The 16,791-nt window shown below is 41.9% G+C and overlaps 1 protein-coding gene across 3 annotated transcripts in view; it reads right to left on the bottom strand.

Moving 5' to 3' along the window:
* Positions 1–16,791, bottom strand: part of LOC126401736 (receptor tyrosine-protein kinase erbB-4-like) — a 391,678-nt gene that overhangs the window by 114,788 nt on the left and 260,099 nt on the right. For all 3 annotated transcript variants that reach the window (XM_050063210.1, XM_050063212.1, XM_050063211.1), the window contains exons 4-5: positions 4,562–4,696; positions 222–287 (exon numbers count right to left, since the gene is read on the bottom strand). In XM_050063210.1, coding sequence (XP_049919167.1) covers positions 222–287; positions 4,562–4,696 — 201 coding nt within the window. The remainder of the gene's footprint in view (positions 1–221; positions 288–4,561; positions 4,697–16,791) is intronic.

Genomic DNA, 16,791 nt, shown 5'->3' with positions numbered 1-16,791 from the left:
ACACCTCTACAGCTCTTTAATTAACATATTTTTTTTCTGACAGTGTGAAGATTTATAATCAGCCTCATGAGTGTGCGTTTCTATGCTGAGCTGGGATCAGGTTGAAAAATCGAGTAAAGGGATTTCGCAAAATGTTGAACTATTCCTTTAAGTCAGCCCTGTTAGTCTCACCTTGGCTTTCCAGGTTAATTGTAGGTGTGTGTGTGTGCGTGCATACTCACAGGTTTGACACTGGTCTTCCTGATTGCCCCAGCAGCGTCCGTTACATGAGCGATGACATCGTCTGCCTACAGAACACACAAATACATGTTTATTTAGTTGCTTTTACTTTACTTACTTTTTGGGAAATAAAAAAGACTAAGGTTCATTTCCTGGAGACTAACCCTAACCACTACTTGCCTAATACTAACCCTAACCTTAAACACCAACCCAAAAATCAGCTCTTTCCAAATTGGGGACAAAAGCTGTGTCCAGAATGACCTGGTCTTGAGTCTGGTCTGTGTCCCTGAAGGTAACTTGAGTCATCCCCCCACACACACACATACATCAGACAACTCCTCAGCAGACTTAAGATGTAGTTTTGACACAAACACACATCGAGCCACAGCCCCCTCACCCACCAAACGCCTAGTCGTCCAGTCACGCACACCCTCAGAACCTCCCCCGAACTAGTGACAGATCTGTCTAAATCTCCTATGCTCACCCGACAATAAACCCAGAGCCATTGTGGCGACTTGTGGCCTGTAGAAAACATGAGCATGAAAGACAGGCTTCTACTCCCTTCCATCAGGCGCTCGCACAGGCAAAGTGGGACCTGACAGAGCACTAACAGCCTTCATCTGCCAGTGGCCCATCATCAAGACTTAATCGACTACGGGTTAATTACAGAGTGCGTGGAGTAGTACAGCAGATTGTCACCCGGCCCCTTCAACCACTCCCACCGTGGGGTTGTTAATGTTAAATACTAACTACGACTTGGCAAAGGGCCCCAATTTGGCAACCTCAACTCCCACTCGCTCTCTTGTCATTTTTTTGGCCCACCTCCTCTGTTCTTTGCTGCTTTCCATCCTCCTCCTCCTCCATCAGTGCCATCTAATCAACAAAATACCAATGTTTTACACATATTGTACTTAAAAGTGTCTTCTCAAACCTTTAATTTAAAGTAACCAGCTTTGCACGACGTCTAACTCCCCGTTGATGTTGCCAGTGCAAGTTCTGCTCTGCTCAGTCTCTAAGCAAAGAAAGGTCATTGTGCCTTCTCGTCAAAGAAACTCTCAGCGTTTCCCCCATTGTCTTTCCTCGCTATTTGGCGCCTCAGCTGTCCCTATCGTTCACCCTGACATGTTTTGATACAGAGGGCACAAATAAACTTCTATGTCTCCCCCTTCAAATGAGCAAGACGCTCGTCCATAAATGTGCAGAAAAGTTTGAGAGAGCCTGTCTTTAACAGCCAGTTCTTCTGACACAGAATATCCGCCGGACAGCGACGCCTGTTATGTCCAAAGCAGGGGGAGAGGAGGGACTGCGGGGACCACAGATGGGGGGGGGCACCAGGGGAAGTGGGCAGCTTCAAACCAGCTGTCAGATTCACTGAGATTTAAAAAGAGCACAGCAGACAGCAGCTCCATGGGCCTCGCTGCGGAGCCGCTACCATACCAGTACAATGGAAAGGTTCACACGTTGATCTAACACTATGTGATTTCGCTTCCAAATGACCGCCAGGCAAACGGAATGAATAAAAAGGGATAGGGCATGACTGCTGCTGGTGGGGGGAGAGTGTGTGTGTGAGTGTGTGTGTAGTTCTATAGCATGTTAGCATGTGGTTTGCCTTCAGAATAAGCCTGGGCAATATGGAGGAAGTCAAATGTATTTTTGAGTACCTCAATACTGATAATGTTACGATGTATTTGATAAATAATTTTTAATGTGGATTTAATGACCATGCAGGTAAATAATAAAAGTGGTTCATGCAGGCACTACAATGACATAAAATTAAAGGACTTTCAAGCACTATTTTTTCATTTTCAAGGACATTACTGTAGGCATGTATTTTATTTTCAAATACAACATACATAAATGATGTGATCAATGTCTCTCTTTTAAGTAAAGGTTTACTTATCACACTGTTTACCCATAACAGTATTCAGCAATGACATCACACTCGCTGAAGAGAGAGGAAACCAAATCAAGGTGAACAACAGGCTTGTTATGGTAAGTCATGTTAAGCTCAGCCATGCCAACAAAGGTCGACTGGTTTTACAGGGGGGTTAAAGAGTGGAGCAAAGTTGAAATAAACAGCAATGCCGGGCAGGGCGTTATCAAGGTGAGAAAGCAAGGAGAGGAAGAGCGTGCCATGGTTGCAATCGCATGAGATGGTGACACATCAGAATTAAAAAAGAAAAGAAAAAAGGGGAACAATGTCTCATTCTGAGGGATTTAACTATTGACTTAGCGACTACAATAAAAGACAGCATTATGTGGTTTGTTTTCAAGGACCTTTTAATGGGGATAGCAAGAGCAGCATTATCTGTATCTGTGTCTGTGACTGTATCTATATCTGTATCTGTGTCTGTAAGAGCAGCATTATCTGTATCTGTGTCTGTGACTGTATCTATATCTGTATCTGTGTCTGTGTCTGTGTCTGTATCTGTGACTTTGTGTCTGTATCTGTGTCTGTATCTGTGGCTGTATCTGTATCTGTGGCTGTATCTGTATCTGTGTCTGTATCTGTGACTGTGGCTGTATCTGTATCTGTGTCCGTGTCTGTATCTGTATCTGTGACTTTGTGTCTGTATCTGTGTCTGTATCTGTGGCTGTATCTGTATCTGTGTCTGTATCTGTGACTGTGGCTGTATCTGTATCTGTGTCTGTATCTGTATCTGTATCTAAGTCTGTATCTGTCACTGTGACTGTGTCTGTATCTGTATCAGTACCTGTGTCTGTATCTGTGACTGTGTCTGTATCAGTATCTGTGTCTGTATCTGTGACTGTTTCTGTATCTGTGACTGTGTCTGTATCTGTGTCTGTATCTGTGACTGTTTCTGTATCTGTGACTGTGTCAGTACCTGTGTCTGTATCTGTGACTGTGTCTGTATCTGTGTCTGTATCTGTATCAGTATCTGTGTCTGTATCTGTGACTGTTTCTGTATCTGTGACTGTGTCTGTATCTGTGTCTGTATCTGTGTCTGTGTCTGTATCTGTGTCTGTATCTGTATCTGTGTCTGTGTCTGTGTCTGTATCTGTGACTGTGTCTGTATCTGAGACTGTGTCTGTATCTGTATCTGTATAGTCGGCTAAATTATCTGTGTCTGTATCTGTATCTGTGTTTGTATCTGTATCTGTATCTGTTCAGTCAGGTAATGTAGCAGTAACAGTACTGTACTCGGAATGGCAGGGGTTTAAACCAGAAGTGGGTGGGGCATAAACCAGAAAAGGGTGGGGCCTAACCAGAAGTTGTTCTTTTAAGCCTGATATTGATATGGCTTGATCAGAACTTGCTATATTTGTTATTTATGAGAAAACAATTTCAGGCCAGAGCTTCATTAAGAGTCAATAAGAGACTAAATACAGGTACCCAACGAAGGATTTTACTTCATCACAAGATACAGACATATTTTACTTGGATGATACTCATACTCATAAGTAGATAAGTACATAATACTGTACCGGATACTTTTTTCATCCAAGTATTTGGCTAAAACCTACTTATTAAAGCACTTAATTAAAAGGGGATTTTCAACATATTCCAGTACTTGATTTTTTTTAATGTGCAAAATTCAAGCACTTCAAGCACCTTGTGAGAACAAGATGAATCCCAGCTGGCCATCAACAACATTATCAATATTTTGTTAAATTTAGATTGTGAGGTCAGGTGATCAAACTTTAATGTCATGACAACATCTAATGCCAATGACATCGGAAATTGATGACAGATGACATTGATATTTCCCAGGTAGCCAAAATGACCTGACCCAGGATCAGCTTGAACTCGGCACGCTGGATGAAAATAGCCGGGCTGCGTTCGGTTGTCTGACTTGGCATGAATGACGCCCCAGAATCGGGCCAAATGAGCTGGCCTGATTTCAGCTGCCAACACTGTCATCACTGGGCTTGTTGGTTTTACGTTGTTTTGTTAAGAACCAAAATCTAACGCCTTCCAACTCTATCTTTATGTAGAATGATGGCATTTAGTTGTAAGGTATGAAGAACAAAACCCACTGTCTGCAAAGCATCATAATGTGAAATTCTAACACCAATAGACATTTAAAATATTGAGAGACAGTTTTTCTATTGACTTCAGCTGCCAGCTGGGACAGAACAGCTAGGAAAGTTTGGTAAGTTCAAAAAATACTTCAGAAAATGACTTTAATGCAGCCTTTAAAACCAAAAGACGACAACACTTACAGTATTATGATATCCAAATCTAAGACGATATCTAGTGTCATATCATGGTATTGATATAATATTGATATATGGCCCAGGCCTACTTCAGGGGACACCAAAAAATCTGATTCATCCAAAATACTGGTAGCAGTGGTTTTCACCCACATGCAGTACTCACATCCAAGGTTGCTGTTGTTGGACGGTACCACCAGCAGCTCAGCCTGGGGGTTCTTGATAATGTCCCGCCAATGGATGGTATCCGCATGGCAAAGGAATTTGTTCTGGTCAACATAAACACCCCCATTCAGAATCTCTGCACAGGGAAGAAGAAAAATAGACGGAGAAAGAGAGAAATGAGCAGATAGCCATGGATATATAGCACATGTACACGATGGCAGAAAATCAATACTTCAAGGTTAACTCCCATCGTTCCTTTGTCTCAAAGTACCCTGCTGCATAAGGTGTACCTTGAAGTGCATCTGAGCATGAAGATAAATGCTATTGACAGATGCACACGGTAATTCAATGCCATGTCCAAAGACAATGATGTTTGATAAAGAAAAACAAATGAATGAATTTTACCATGTAAACAAAACCAATTTGAAAAGAACTCTACACTGGTATAAATTCCTAATTATGTATTGCGTATTCAATAATTTCATTTAGCTTGAGAGTTAGGCAGAGGTAATGAGTTTGAATGTCACTGGAAGACACCAGATAGATGTTGTGTTAATTAAAACTGAAATAGTAAACTGAAGCGGATACATAGCTTTCCTCAAATCCACATTGAAGGATATGGTTCTACAAATGAGCGTTTTGTAAATGAAGACTGGCATAGCGCTTCTCTCAGAGGGAATCATGCTATAGGTGGAGAGAAGAGAGAAGTATTTACATCTTGCATCTCTGATTTCTAGTTGCAGTGTGAAGAAAAGAAGCATTTTGGAACATTTTCAATTTTTTTTATTGTTCCACCATTATCTTCAATGGCTCTCTCTTGGCTCACAACAGGCCCAAATCATCACAGTGACTCAGAGGAAATAAGGGATAGCAGCATTGTTGACCTGCTCTGCATCCCTCCATCAATGTAAGAACCGACACACCGAAGACAAAGGCTGACTCCTCATCCAGCATTTGCCTAATAGCAAAATATGTTTCTTTTCAAGGACCAGTGCCCTTAACAGATGCCTGAGCATGGAGTATGATAATAAATTCTAATCCCTCTCCGTGTTACTAATCCAGGTTTTGGATATGGACACAGAATGAAATGATGCTGCAGTAATCCCCCCCTCCTAAGCTATGACCCGTGGCAGAAGAGAAACAACAGCCCTCATCGGTGCCTCTTCTCTCTGGGACACCAGCTGACTATTATTTAACCTAGTTGGGGGATTTAGATGCAATCACCCTGCATCCTCTTCTCCTTGAATATGAAGTAGATTCCATGAAAGTACTTGTCATAATAAATGAAATTTAATATAAAAAAAGAGTAACAATGTGGTTCAGATCCGAGCTGGATTAGCTGAAGGTAAAGAAGGGTATTATCTCCCCCGGCAGATTATTAACAGTGTATGAGTTATGCGGACGATCCAGCAGCTGAGAAGCACACGCAGGAAGCTAATCATTACCATCCGACACCCTGATTAAGGAAGTGGGCCTTGGTAGAGACGGGGACATTTATTCAAAGCCCTCTTAGAGGTGACATGGCGCTCCGTCTGCCCGCTGAATGGCCTACAGCCGCGGCTTCATGTAATCATGTTCCCGTCACAATGGACGATTTATCAGGGGGTGTTTTACATTCATGGATGGCGGGTGAAAAAAGAGACAGGCCATGCTTTAGTCAAATAATGTGGACCACACTGTCAGCACGCTTCGATGTCATAAAGATGTAAAAATACTATTGATGTAAGCATTGTACAAGCAGAACCCCAGATTCTACAGATTTCTGACATTTTATAGTGAATAAGTGTTTAATCGCATACAGGACATGTGTGTCCACATGTGAATTTCCTTTAATCCACCACTACATTATAATCGAGAGTCACCTTGAAACGTTACAGGGTTTTGTTGTTGCCCTTACACCATTAAGTGCCACTTCACCCCTCAAAAGATCCACACAAAGGGTCAAGGCCTCAAGGTTTATACAGTCTCACAAAGCCAGCAATTTTTATTTCATTCACTGTACTCTGGCTGAGGCTCAGACCAGGCATTCGTTTGGGCGTCTCCTCAACATGCTCTGCTATTACTTTTTTCTACACCTGACTTGAGGACAGCACCACTTGCTCAGTATTCGCCAGGAGGTGATGTTAGCAAAATGACCAAACTACATGGCCCCTGTTAACCTGCCATCTATTCTATCCTTGTCCGGACCTAGACACTGTTAAAAAGAGGAGAGTCTTTGCTTTCCAATGATACCAGTTTTGTTATTGCACTCCAAATATAAGCCAAAATACATCACATTACATTATGACTGTCCCCAAGCCATGATTTTGAGAAAATGTATTCCAAGATTTTAGTTTGGCGGCCGCAAAGACGTAACATACATGACAGAGTGCATTGGCCTTCGAAAGTGAAAGCTAACTAGACAGTTTTGGGATTTGTCATCCTGCATCATCAGCCCACTGAGCAAGCAACGTCTGTGGACGTCCAAGTCTAGTTGATATCACATCCACAGACGTGATATCAACTAGACTTGGACGTCCACAGACGTTGCTTGCTCAATGGGAGGACCCACAAGAGGAAAATCAAACTCCGGAGAGTGACAGAAGTTTATACAGCACTTTAATGATTCTGTGTATATTTATGCTCTTTGGTGTCACAAAGATGAACTTACAAAGTAAACAGAGTTGGATACAAGCAAGGCAGTTTTAGCAGCTTTTTAATGAGGAAAAATCGCCATGCTGACATGCATAACCTAAGTGTTACCATGGTTATCAAAGATCAGCATAAAATAGGTTCGAGGCTATTTATGGCTTTATACAGATGCATTATAAGATTGAAGATGATTTTACAATCGGCAGATACATGTATTAGTAATTAAGCTTTGAAATTGTGCTAAAATCATACATCTGCTATCATTAAACCCTCAGCCTCACCAGAGTCTGCTTGACTAGAGACTGAGATCCACCTTTCAAAGCAGTCTCGGTTTGGTTGTTTGGTCCACAACAGGGTTTGATTGACAGCTTTCACACCAGCCCAAATGAACTGTACTTAACAGGCAAATGGACCTGAATTTGTTTTAATCAAACCAGAAAGGTTGGTTGTGACAGCACCCTGAGGCTGTTGTAAACATCACAGTCCTTTCAGTTGTTCTGCCATTAGTAATAGTCATTACAGGATGTAACTTTGGTTGTATGAGTATGAGAACTGCAGGAAGAGGAAGAGCAAGTAAGATCGCCCCTGGACCAACCCGGTCTCACTCCAAAGTCATCGAAAACCGTCGCTTGGTCAGTGACTTCTGGCATCAGATACCGACGAAAAAGCTTTCCTTTCACATCGGCATGATACTCAGCCGGTTGCTGTTATTGTTTAATGGCACCTGGTAGCGTGAGGAGGAAATGCAGCAGGACAAAAACAAAAGTCAAGGCAGGGGAAGTCCGAGAAAGGTGGGCAGGACTTTTACCCGGAAGGTTGGTGTTTGCTTCCCCTAAGGTTGTGAAGCCAAACCCTGTTCTTTTTTCCTAAACCCAACCATGTGCGAGTGTTGGCTAAACGTAACCAGACCTGCCGATGCACATTCAACCCTCGCTAGACCCGTTCATATGAGTCAGCTGTCACTGTGTTTGTCACTGTTAGTAGAGAATCCAGTCTGCAGCGTAGCTTATACACATCATGGATCAATCAGAGAATTGGGCCTCATGATCAAAGAAAGTTGTAATTGTATCTAAGACATTTGTTCTCCTGAAGAAGAAACTTACAAGAATGACAGAATAAGACAGCGAACATTATTCAGAACTTTTTTGAGGTAATAATTTCTACATTTGAAGGTATGACAGATAAAATCCATTCTACTTCTTTATGGGGAGCCGTCTCTCTGTTCGACCCGCCCACCACTGTCCCAAATGCTCTTTTAAGTGCTGGTGTCCAGATCCCGTCTGCTCGCTTAGAGACAAATTGCCACCTCTGCTGTCCATCCAGGCAGGGGCACTAACTCTTCCACTGGGATGACAAGCCCGCATCAGGGTGGTCATTCATTAACGCGCGACAGTCCTGCGCCGCCGCCCACCCCTCCTTCCTGCTCCTCTCTAGCACCCCCACCTCCACGCTTCGATCTTTCCATCAGGTTGGGAGATCTACAGCCGACCCATCCGCCACTACATCCCACCCCTCCGCCCTGTCCCCTCACCCCCCACACGCCTGTGAGTTACGAGGTAGTCATAAAAGCTATTGTCCTGCATCAGAGTGAAGGGGGAGGAGGTGGAGGGCTGAGACACAGAGAGGGCAGCAGGAGAGGAAGAGACGAGGTTACTGCTAAGGCTAACACAATTAAAATAAATAATAAATAATTTCCAAATCCGTGTTTTAATCCAGAGGTTATGTGCTAATGATTTGGTCATGGAAGCTTTTCGAGAAGCAGCTCTGAAACAAGGATTCTGATCACCTTATTTTTGCTTAACAGGAAGTGGTGTATTCACTGTATTTGTTATTTATGATGGGTCCAAACTAAAATCCTGCAAAATAGTAGACGTGAGAGCACGGCTGCTAAGTAACGGAATACAGAGTCTTCTTGTGGTAAACACAGCCCCGTTTGAAGGCAGGGAAAGAGTGTTGAGTTCAATAAATCTTCTCCATAATGTAAAACTAACCCCCGTGCTCTAATGCTAGCAAGACTATCAAGTTTTGGGTTGACAAGATTAATTCATGTTTTAGAATATTATTCCAAAAGTCAAGTGAAATATACTTTGGCTTTTTCTGCTACTAGTTATGTGCTTTTTATCCACCTGTTTTCAAATGCATTTTCAATTTGTACATAAAAAAAAACCCTGAGAGGAAATGCCTGACATTTAGAAGAAAAGTTGAAATATTACCATTTTTACAACCAAGTCATGACTAAGCGGCAACATCTGGGGCTGAAAAACAGAGCCAACTCAGAAGTGCCAAAAGCTGCAGTTCTTTGAATGGCCACTTGAGGCTCGAGGAATTGTGTCAATCCCAATAGACCCCCGAGTTCAACACTTGAAGTTCCGACTTCAAAACAGAAGTCCACAAAGCAATGGATGACATCACGGTAGCTTCGCCTATCACCTATACAGTCTATGGTCAAGATGGTATTACATGAGATGTGACTTAAATGCATAGATCTGTTCTTCAAACTGGATACCGGACTCAAAGATGGCACCAATTAGGTCATATGACAAATGTCTGCCTGGTGCTTACTGGCTTCTGGGTTACTTCCAAAGTTATGCGGCCCACTGAATATGCACAGAAGTGTTATTCCCATCATGCCTTTGGCCCGGCTAGGCTATATGAACAAGGAAACCAAAAACTTTTCTGTGCCTTGGACAATTCTAACAAAGATTAAACACCCTGAGTTAAAAATATACAATAATAATTGACCATGTTTACAGCTGGAGATGTCCTGTCTACAGTTTTACAAACGTCTCTTTTACAATGGCAGTCTATGGGGAGAATGCTTTTTGGCCTCAGAGGATTTCTCATTGAAATACCATGACTGGCCAGTGGGAAGAATTAGAATCAAGGCTGAGTGGAGGCACCTCAACCAATTCTAATAATTCATCTATGCTTATACATCACTCAAGTCGCTGCTTTACTGAAGATGGCAGCAGATTAAACACTAGATATAGGTTGCACTTCTGTCTAACTTTTGCACTAAAATGTGAGAATCTGCTTTATTTGTGCTTCTGAAAGGTTTTTGGTTGATGGCACATGAGGCAGATTTCAGGCCTCATCATGCCAAAGATGATGTGTGTGTGTGTGCTTTAAGTATGTCTACATTGCCATAAGGAGCTTTGAGGTAGCAGTTTTTGTTGTTAATTAAATCCCTGCTGACCAAAAAGAGGAAGAGCTGAAGAAGAGCAGACCCATTTAGTTCCCACTGATCTTATCACAGCGCATAGCTCCTCGTTGCTTCTTTCAAATTCCTGCGCTACAGATGGAAAACATGTTTTAATGAACTTTGTAGCCTTTAAAATGGACTGATATCACACAAAAGAAAGCCGACATCCTCCCTTTTGATAGCCAGTTCCATCGGGTGCTTTGATGGGTGACATAGTTCCTGGCGATGGCGTTTAATGTGTGTATGTGGCTGCTGAGGGCTCGGCTACCATATGCTCAGGTCATGTTTGGTTCAAGACTGTTTCTGGTGGAGCGGTTTGCTACATCTCTCTTGGCCGTGACACAAAGTGTCTCGCTGTGACTGAGAAAAAAATCTCACCAAGCGAAAGTTGAAGTGTCATGTTGAATCAAAGATTAGATTTGATGTGGAACTGTGCAGCAGGATGTGAGGTGATCACTAGAGGAGAGGATAATGGAAAGACATTTATCATATAAAACTGAACAAATCGATGAATGAATGAATGACTTTATTTAATGTCTTCCACGTCACCCAGTCCTATCAATGCCAAATTCTGACTTGCTCAAACACCCCATATAAAGGCACTGTGAAACTTAAAGAGGGGGTTTTGAATCATCTAAAATAAATCATATATAATCGTATATAGTGGGGAAATTCCATGTAAATAACTTTGAACACATTTGAAATTAACAAATAAAACACAGATACTCACAGTGCGTTGCCACCTGCTCCCAATGACAAACAGTAAATTGTATTTTAACCTTTTCAGCCTCATCTAAACTGGAACGTATCATTTGCTTAGGTAGGAAGAGGGTGAGTTAAAGAAGGGCAAACCGACAAACACTACACAATACTAAACAAAGACATGATATGAAGTATACACACCATACAAGGGTTAACATAATGTTACTGCTAACATCTAAAATACAAACACATGAGTAAATCAAATATGACTATACAGCATAACTACTTCCCCCTTCCTTCAGCTACTTGTGGTGGCCAATCAATGCAAGGCTCCCCACCTGTACATACTCTCCCAGCACAAAGGGAACTTTGAGTGAAGCAGGTGTGCACTGATTGGCTCAACACATGAGCCAGTGTAGCACCATCAATGAGCTTTTTTCACAGCACACATTATGTCTTGTCATATTAAGGAAAAGCACAGGTGTTACTAATGGCACTAACAATGGCTCTGTTCTTTTTAAGTGTTTCATTGAGAGTTACACTGAGCCAGCATGCAAAATACCAGGACCCTGTAATTAAAGGAGTTAAATGGAATTCAGCCACCATTAATTTCAAAATTTACATCTGTGCTTTTCCTACTGTGACATGTCAAATGTCTTCTGTGAAAAAGGCCCAATGGCGAGAAAACACATGGACAAATGGATCGATAGTGAAATCCAGGCTTTACTGAGCATTTTGCGACCCTGTTAGAGGTGCAAATGCAATCAGAAACTGCATGCCTTAGCCATCCAGTCAAGTTTTAGTTTCATACCATGAAACTATAAAATGTAAATATAAAATATATATAAAATGTCAACAGTTTATAAATTAATTCTATTAGGCATTTGTATACAATGTTTGGTGAGTGAATTATTGAGTTAAAAGAATGTTTTGTGAGGTCACAGTGACCTTGACCTTTGACCATCAAAATCTGATCAGTTTCATCTTTGAGTCCAAGTGGACGTTTGTGCCAGAATTTGAGGAGATTCACTCGAGGTGTTCCTGAGATATCCTGTTCATAAGAATAGGATGGACATGAGTACATAGTGGCCTTTGACCTTTAATCACCTAAATCTTATCAGTTTCATTTTTAAGTCCAAGTGGACATTTGTACCAGATTTAAGGGGATTCCCTCAAGGTGTTCCTGAGATGTCATGGTTCTGAGGATAGGACGGACATGGGTCATAGTGACCTTTGACCTTTAATCACCAAAATCTCTTCAATTTCACTTTTAAGTCAAAGTGGATGTTTGTGCCAGATTTGAGGAGATTCCCTTGAAGCGTTTCTGGGATATCCTGTTCAAGATGACAGGATGGACATGAGTTACAGTGACCTTTGACCTTTAATCACCAACATTTTATCAGTTTCATCTTTGAGTACAAGTGGACGTTTATGCCAAATTTAAAGAGATTCCCTCTGTCCTATCCTCCTGAGATATTCATTCACGGTAATAGGACAGGCATGAGTTACAGTGACCTTTGACCTTTAATCACCAAAATCTAACCAGTTTCCTCTTTGAGTCCAAGTGGACGTTTGCCAAATTGGAGGCGGTTTCCTCAAGGTGTTCCTGAGATATCTGTTATGAGGATTGGACGGACATGAGGTCACAGTGACCTCTGACCACCAAAAGCTAGCCAGTTTCATCTTTGAGTTCAAATGGACATATGTGCCAAATTTAAGGGGAGATTCCCTCAAGGTGTCCCTGAGATATCCCGTTCATGAGAATAGGACAGACATGAGGTCACAGTTACCTTTGACCACCAAAATCAAATCAGTTCATCCTTGAGTCCAAGTGGACGTTTGTGCCAAATTTGAGGAGATTCCCTCAAGGTGTTCTTGAGATGTGGTAAATGGTAAATGGTCTGCACTTGTATAGCTTTTTTCTAGTCCGACTACTCAAAGCTCTTTCACACTACATGACGCATTCACCCATTCACACACACACATTCACACACTGGTGGCCGAGGCTACCATACATGGAGCTACCTGCTACTTAGTAACCATTCACACATTCTCACACACCGATGGAACAACCATTGGGAGCAATATGGGGTTCAGTATCTTTCCCAAGGATACTTCAACATGTGGAGTGGAGGAGCTAGGGATCAAACCGCCGTTTGTGAGCCATTGCCATTCTGAAAAATGGGAGGAATGAACGGACGGACAATCCAAAAACATAATGCCTCTAGTGGTTTCTGGCGCAGGAGCATAATATAAAGTCCTTCAAGGTAAGTCGTTCTCTGGGGAGCTCCCCAGTGGGCAGTTCTTCTCTGGGAGTTCCCAGAACAATTTGGTCTGAAAATGCCTATCGCTATGTTTTAATGGGTCCCAAGCTAAAAAAGTTGGTTTAGCTTACAACCAAGGTCAAACAGAGCACACATAAACCAAAGACGATTTAACAATTTAATGGCAATTGCAATGGTGTACCCTTATTACTGTTCAATAACTACATATCTGTCCCCAGTAATTCTGATTTTTTTTTTATTAGAACTTTGTGAACACAAATATATTGACTAAGAAAAGCATGTATGCTGTCATTACAGTTGATAAATTAACTAATTAAAGGGCAAAATACTGGTATGAAATTAATGACTTTACACTTGAGGAAACATGATCATGTTCGGGACCAGAGTAAGGAAGTAACCTTTTCACACCCCTTGTGTTACATTTATATTTCACATTTTGCTCTTTCATCCATAGAACAAACAGTAGAGCAAATGAAAGCTGACAAAAGAAACACCAAAGAGTGAGTCAGAGTGCCCTGACAATACTCCTGTGACCCGTCAATGAACATGCAGAGCTATAAAAAGAAATAAAAGCCAACGATTTTGGCAGAATGGCTTTTTAAAAGCCCGGTGTAAGAGCAAAAATTTGGAGAGGCAATGTGGTATGGGATTTCTTGGGAATATTTATTTGTATTGTGCATCACACACACTCTAAATAGAGTACAGGCCAATCAGTGCAGATTGTTAAGGAAGTAAAAATGATCCCTGTGCCAAGTTGCCTTTGCAAGCCAATTAAGTTCATTTTAGTGTCGTTCAGCAGAGCGAAGAGCCCCTAGTTTGAAGTAGTTTCTAGGCAATGATGGCCCCAGCACCAATCAGTGACCATAGCTCTATAGGGAGCCTGCTGATGAGCTTTCATCAGTGCTGCTAGCCACTTGTCCCACATCTCTTTCTCTCCCTAATTACGCTGATGAATAAGGCCGTAATAGTGATCCGTCCTCGACTGATGAGTCCATGCGTTTGCCGTTATTGTCTCGTCTTGGGGGCGGGTGTGTCACGTATCACACAACTCAAGCAGACTGCGTTGGGGCCATCCACTCTGCTCTTTTTTATTAGGATCATCTCTCCATCCTTGTCGTCCTCCACCCCGCACCCACCCCTCAGACCCACCAATCCCCTTCCTGCGCGAAATACACTTTCTCACTCCGGTGATGGGCCGACTTGCTGAGCACGGGAAACAGAGGAATTGAGATGATCACTCTTTCTCTCCACAGTCGGGTGCCTTCTTTTTTCTGGAGCCCCACACACACACTTACAAAACACACACATGCAAGCACAGGAAAGCCCCTAGATATAAAATAAGACGGCAAACAAATTGCACATTTAGTCATCGAAAAATTCTTAGGTGAACATGTGAAGTGCTGCACACAGACGTACAAAATCCCTATGATAAACACCTCCTGTCCGACAGCAAAAAAGCATCTTGGAGCTCAGGTCGACAAAGCCTCGCATTTGTAGGCAGAGCTGGAGAGTTAAGCCGAGGCTTTACCTCCTAAATGCCAATTAATCACTCAGTGCTTGGGAGAGAAATGCAGAGAGCCCCAATGGAAGCACTTTTTTGCCTTTTTTCCCCCCACAATTTTTCCCCCAAAATCAAGTCAGTTGCAACTTTTTTTATAGAATCCCAGCAAGAGTCAATGTAGTGCCATTAATGGGAGGTCATTAAAAAGGTCATGGTCTTCTTTACACATTCACACACATACTGTATATGCCATTATCCTCAAATAAAGGTTTACATTTACCTCAACTGCAGAGAGATTATGGCTTTATTTGAGACATACAGTAGTATTAGAGAGTTCTTTACCTCTTATAAGTAAAGTATATTGTATCTTATTTTAGTAACATGCCCTGCTGTTTTCTGATCTGCTGCCATTTTCATTTGCTATTGGTGTTCTCAAAACAGAGTCAACACTTTGTCGACGTTTACCTGGTATTGATAAAATCAGGATACTTTACATCTTTTGAAAGCAATTCAGTTCTTTCTATGTTGCTGTTACTGTCTGTGTTAAGCATTTAAGCAGCTATTTGTCATTGTTTTTAATGAGAACGAAGCTTTTTGCTCAGGGTTTTTGCGTTGCTATGCACCTTATGTTTCTGTGCTCAAGGTGCCTGCCGTTTGTGCATTGAACTCCTCAAGTTGAAAACACTTTCCGTTGTTCAATTGGATGATGTAAGAGGTGGGCCTTCTGTGGTGGTAAAGACAACAAGGTTACAGATGGTTAACAATGGAGGAGAAACTTGTCGCAACGGTTACTGGATTCCCAGAGCTATACGGCCCAACATCATTGCCAAACTGCCCTTGAGTCATCCTAAAAAAACGCCTGGAAGTAGCCTTCACGGAGGCGAAGCCCCTGGACCAACTGGTGGTACCCCCCGTGATCCACCATCTTACTTAGGGTCTCATGTACCAACACAGATCTACGTTTCCCTGTGTCCAACAAACTATTTGCTGACAGCCTCTCACCCAGAGTTAGAGCAAGTACCCCCTGCCTGTCTACTTTAGGAACCAGATACCAATTACTGTGAATATAAATAGGTAGTTTTAACTAGCTAAAATAGACAGTAGATTGATTACACAGGAAGGGTAGGGTAAGGGGTGATGGGTAGGTTGCCTGGCAACAATAAAAAAGCACATCATGCTTTTTTTTTTTTTTTACAAATGGCATTCAAATTACCATTGACAAAAAGGCAGTGCGGTGAGACTTGCATTTTACAACATGCAAAACGCTTTCTGTGTGATCGCGGCCTTAAGCTTCTAGGTCCTCTTGCTCATATGTTTCATAATAAAAGCCTTTCCATTGGTTCAGAGGGTATAAAACCTTTACTGATAGGTTTTTCTCAAAAGTATTTTTATTATTGGAGATAAAGGTACAAATGCAGGCTTCACATGTCTCGTAGGTGAGAGCATTAGATGATGACACAGGTAATGAAAAATAAAGCAACAAAATAAAACATTTAAATACCATGTCTCAGTCTCATCTGCTCATAGTAGGTATACAGATTTACACTGATTAAAGGTCCCATATTTTAAGGAAAGTCAGATTTCCACGTTCTTGTTTTATATAAAGCAGGTATAGGTGCTTTATAAACACTGCGAAAGTATCAAAATGCTCAAACCACAGAAAAATGCACACAGTCTGTATTCAGGAACGATGCCTTTAAATAAGCCATAAGGACGTCTGTGGAGTTGTGATGTCACAACTATTCTATATTAAGGTAGAAACTGCTGCTACGGTGCTGTTACATTCGTTCCATGGTTTCAATAATGGTGCAGAGACGCCGAGGGGGCTGATGTGTAAGACCCAGAAATCACAGACCAATCAGAGTCGACTCAGCTTTTTCATCAGACATTATGTTTTTTAATGAGGTGGC

Source organism: Epinephelus moara, chromosome 15, assembly GCF_006386435.1.
Source record: "Epinephelus moara isolate mb chromosome 15, YSFRI_EMoa_1.0, whole genome shotgun sequence".
NCBI lineage: Eukaryota > Metazoa > Chordata > Actinopteri > Perciformes > Serranidae > Epinephelus > Epinephelus moara.
This window is presented reverse-complemented; position numbering and strand designations above follow the sequence as displayed.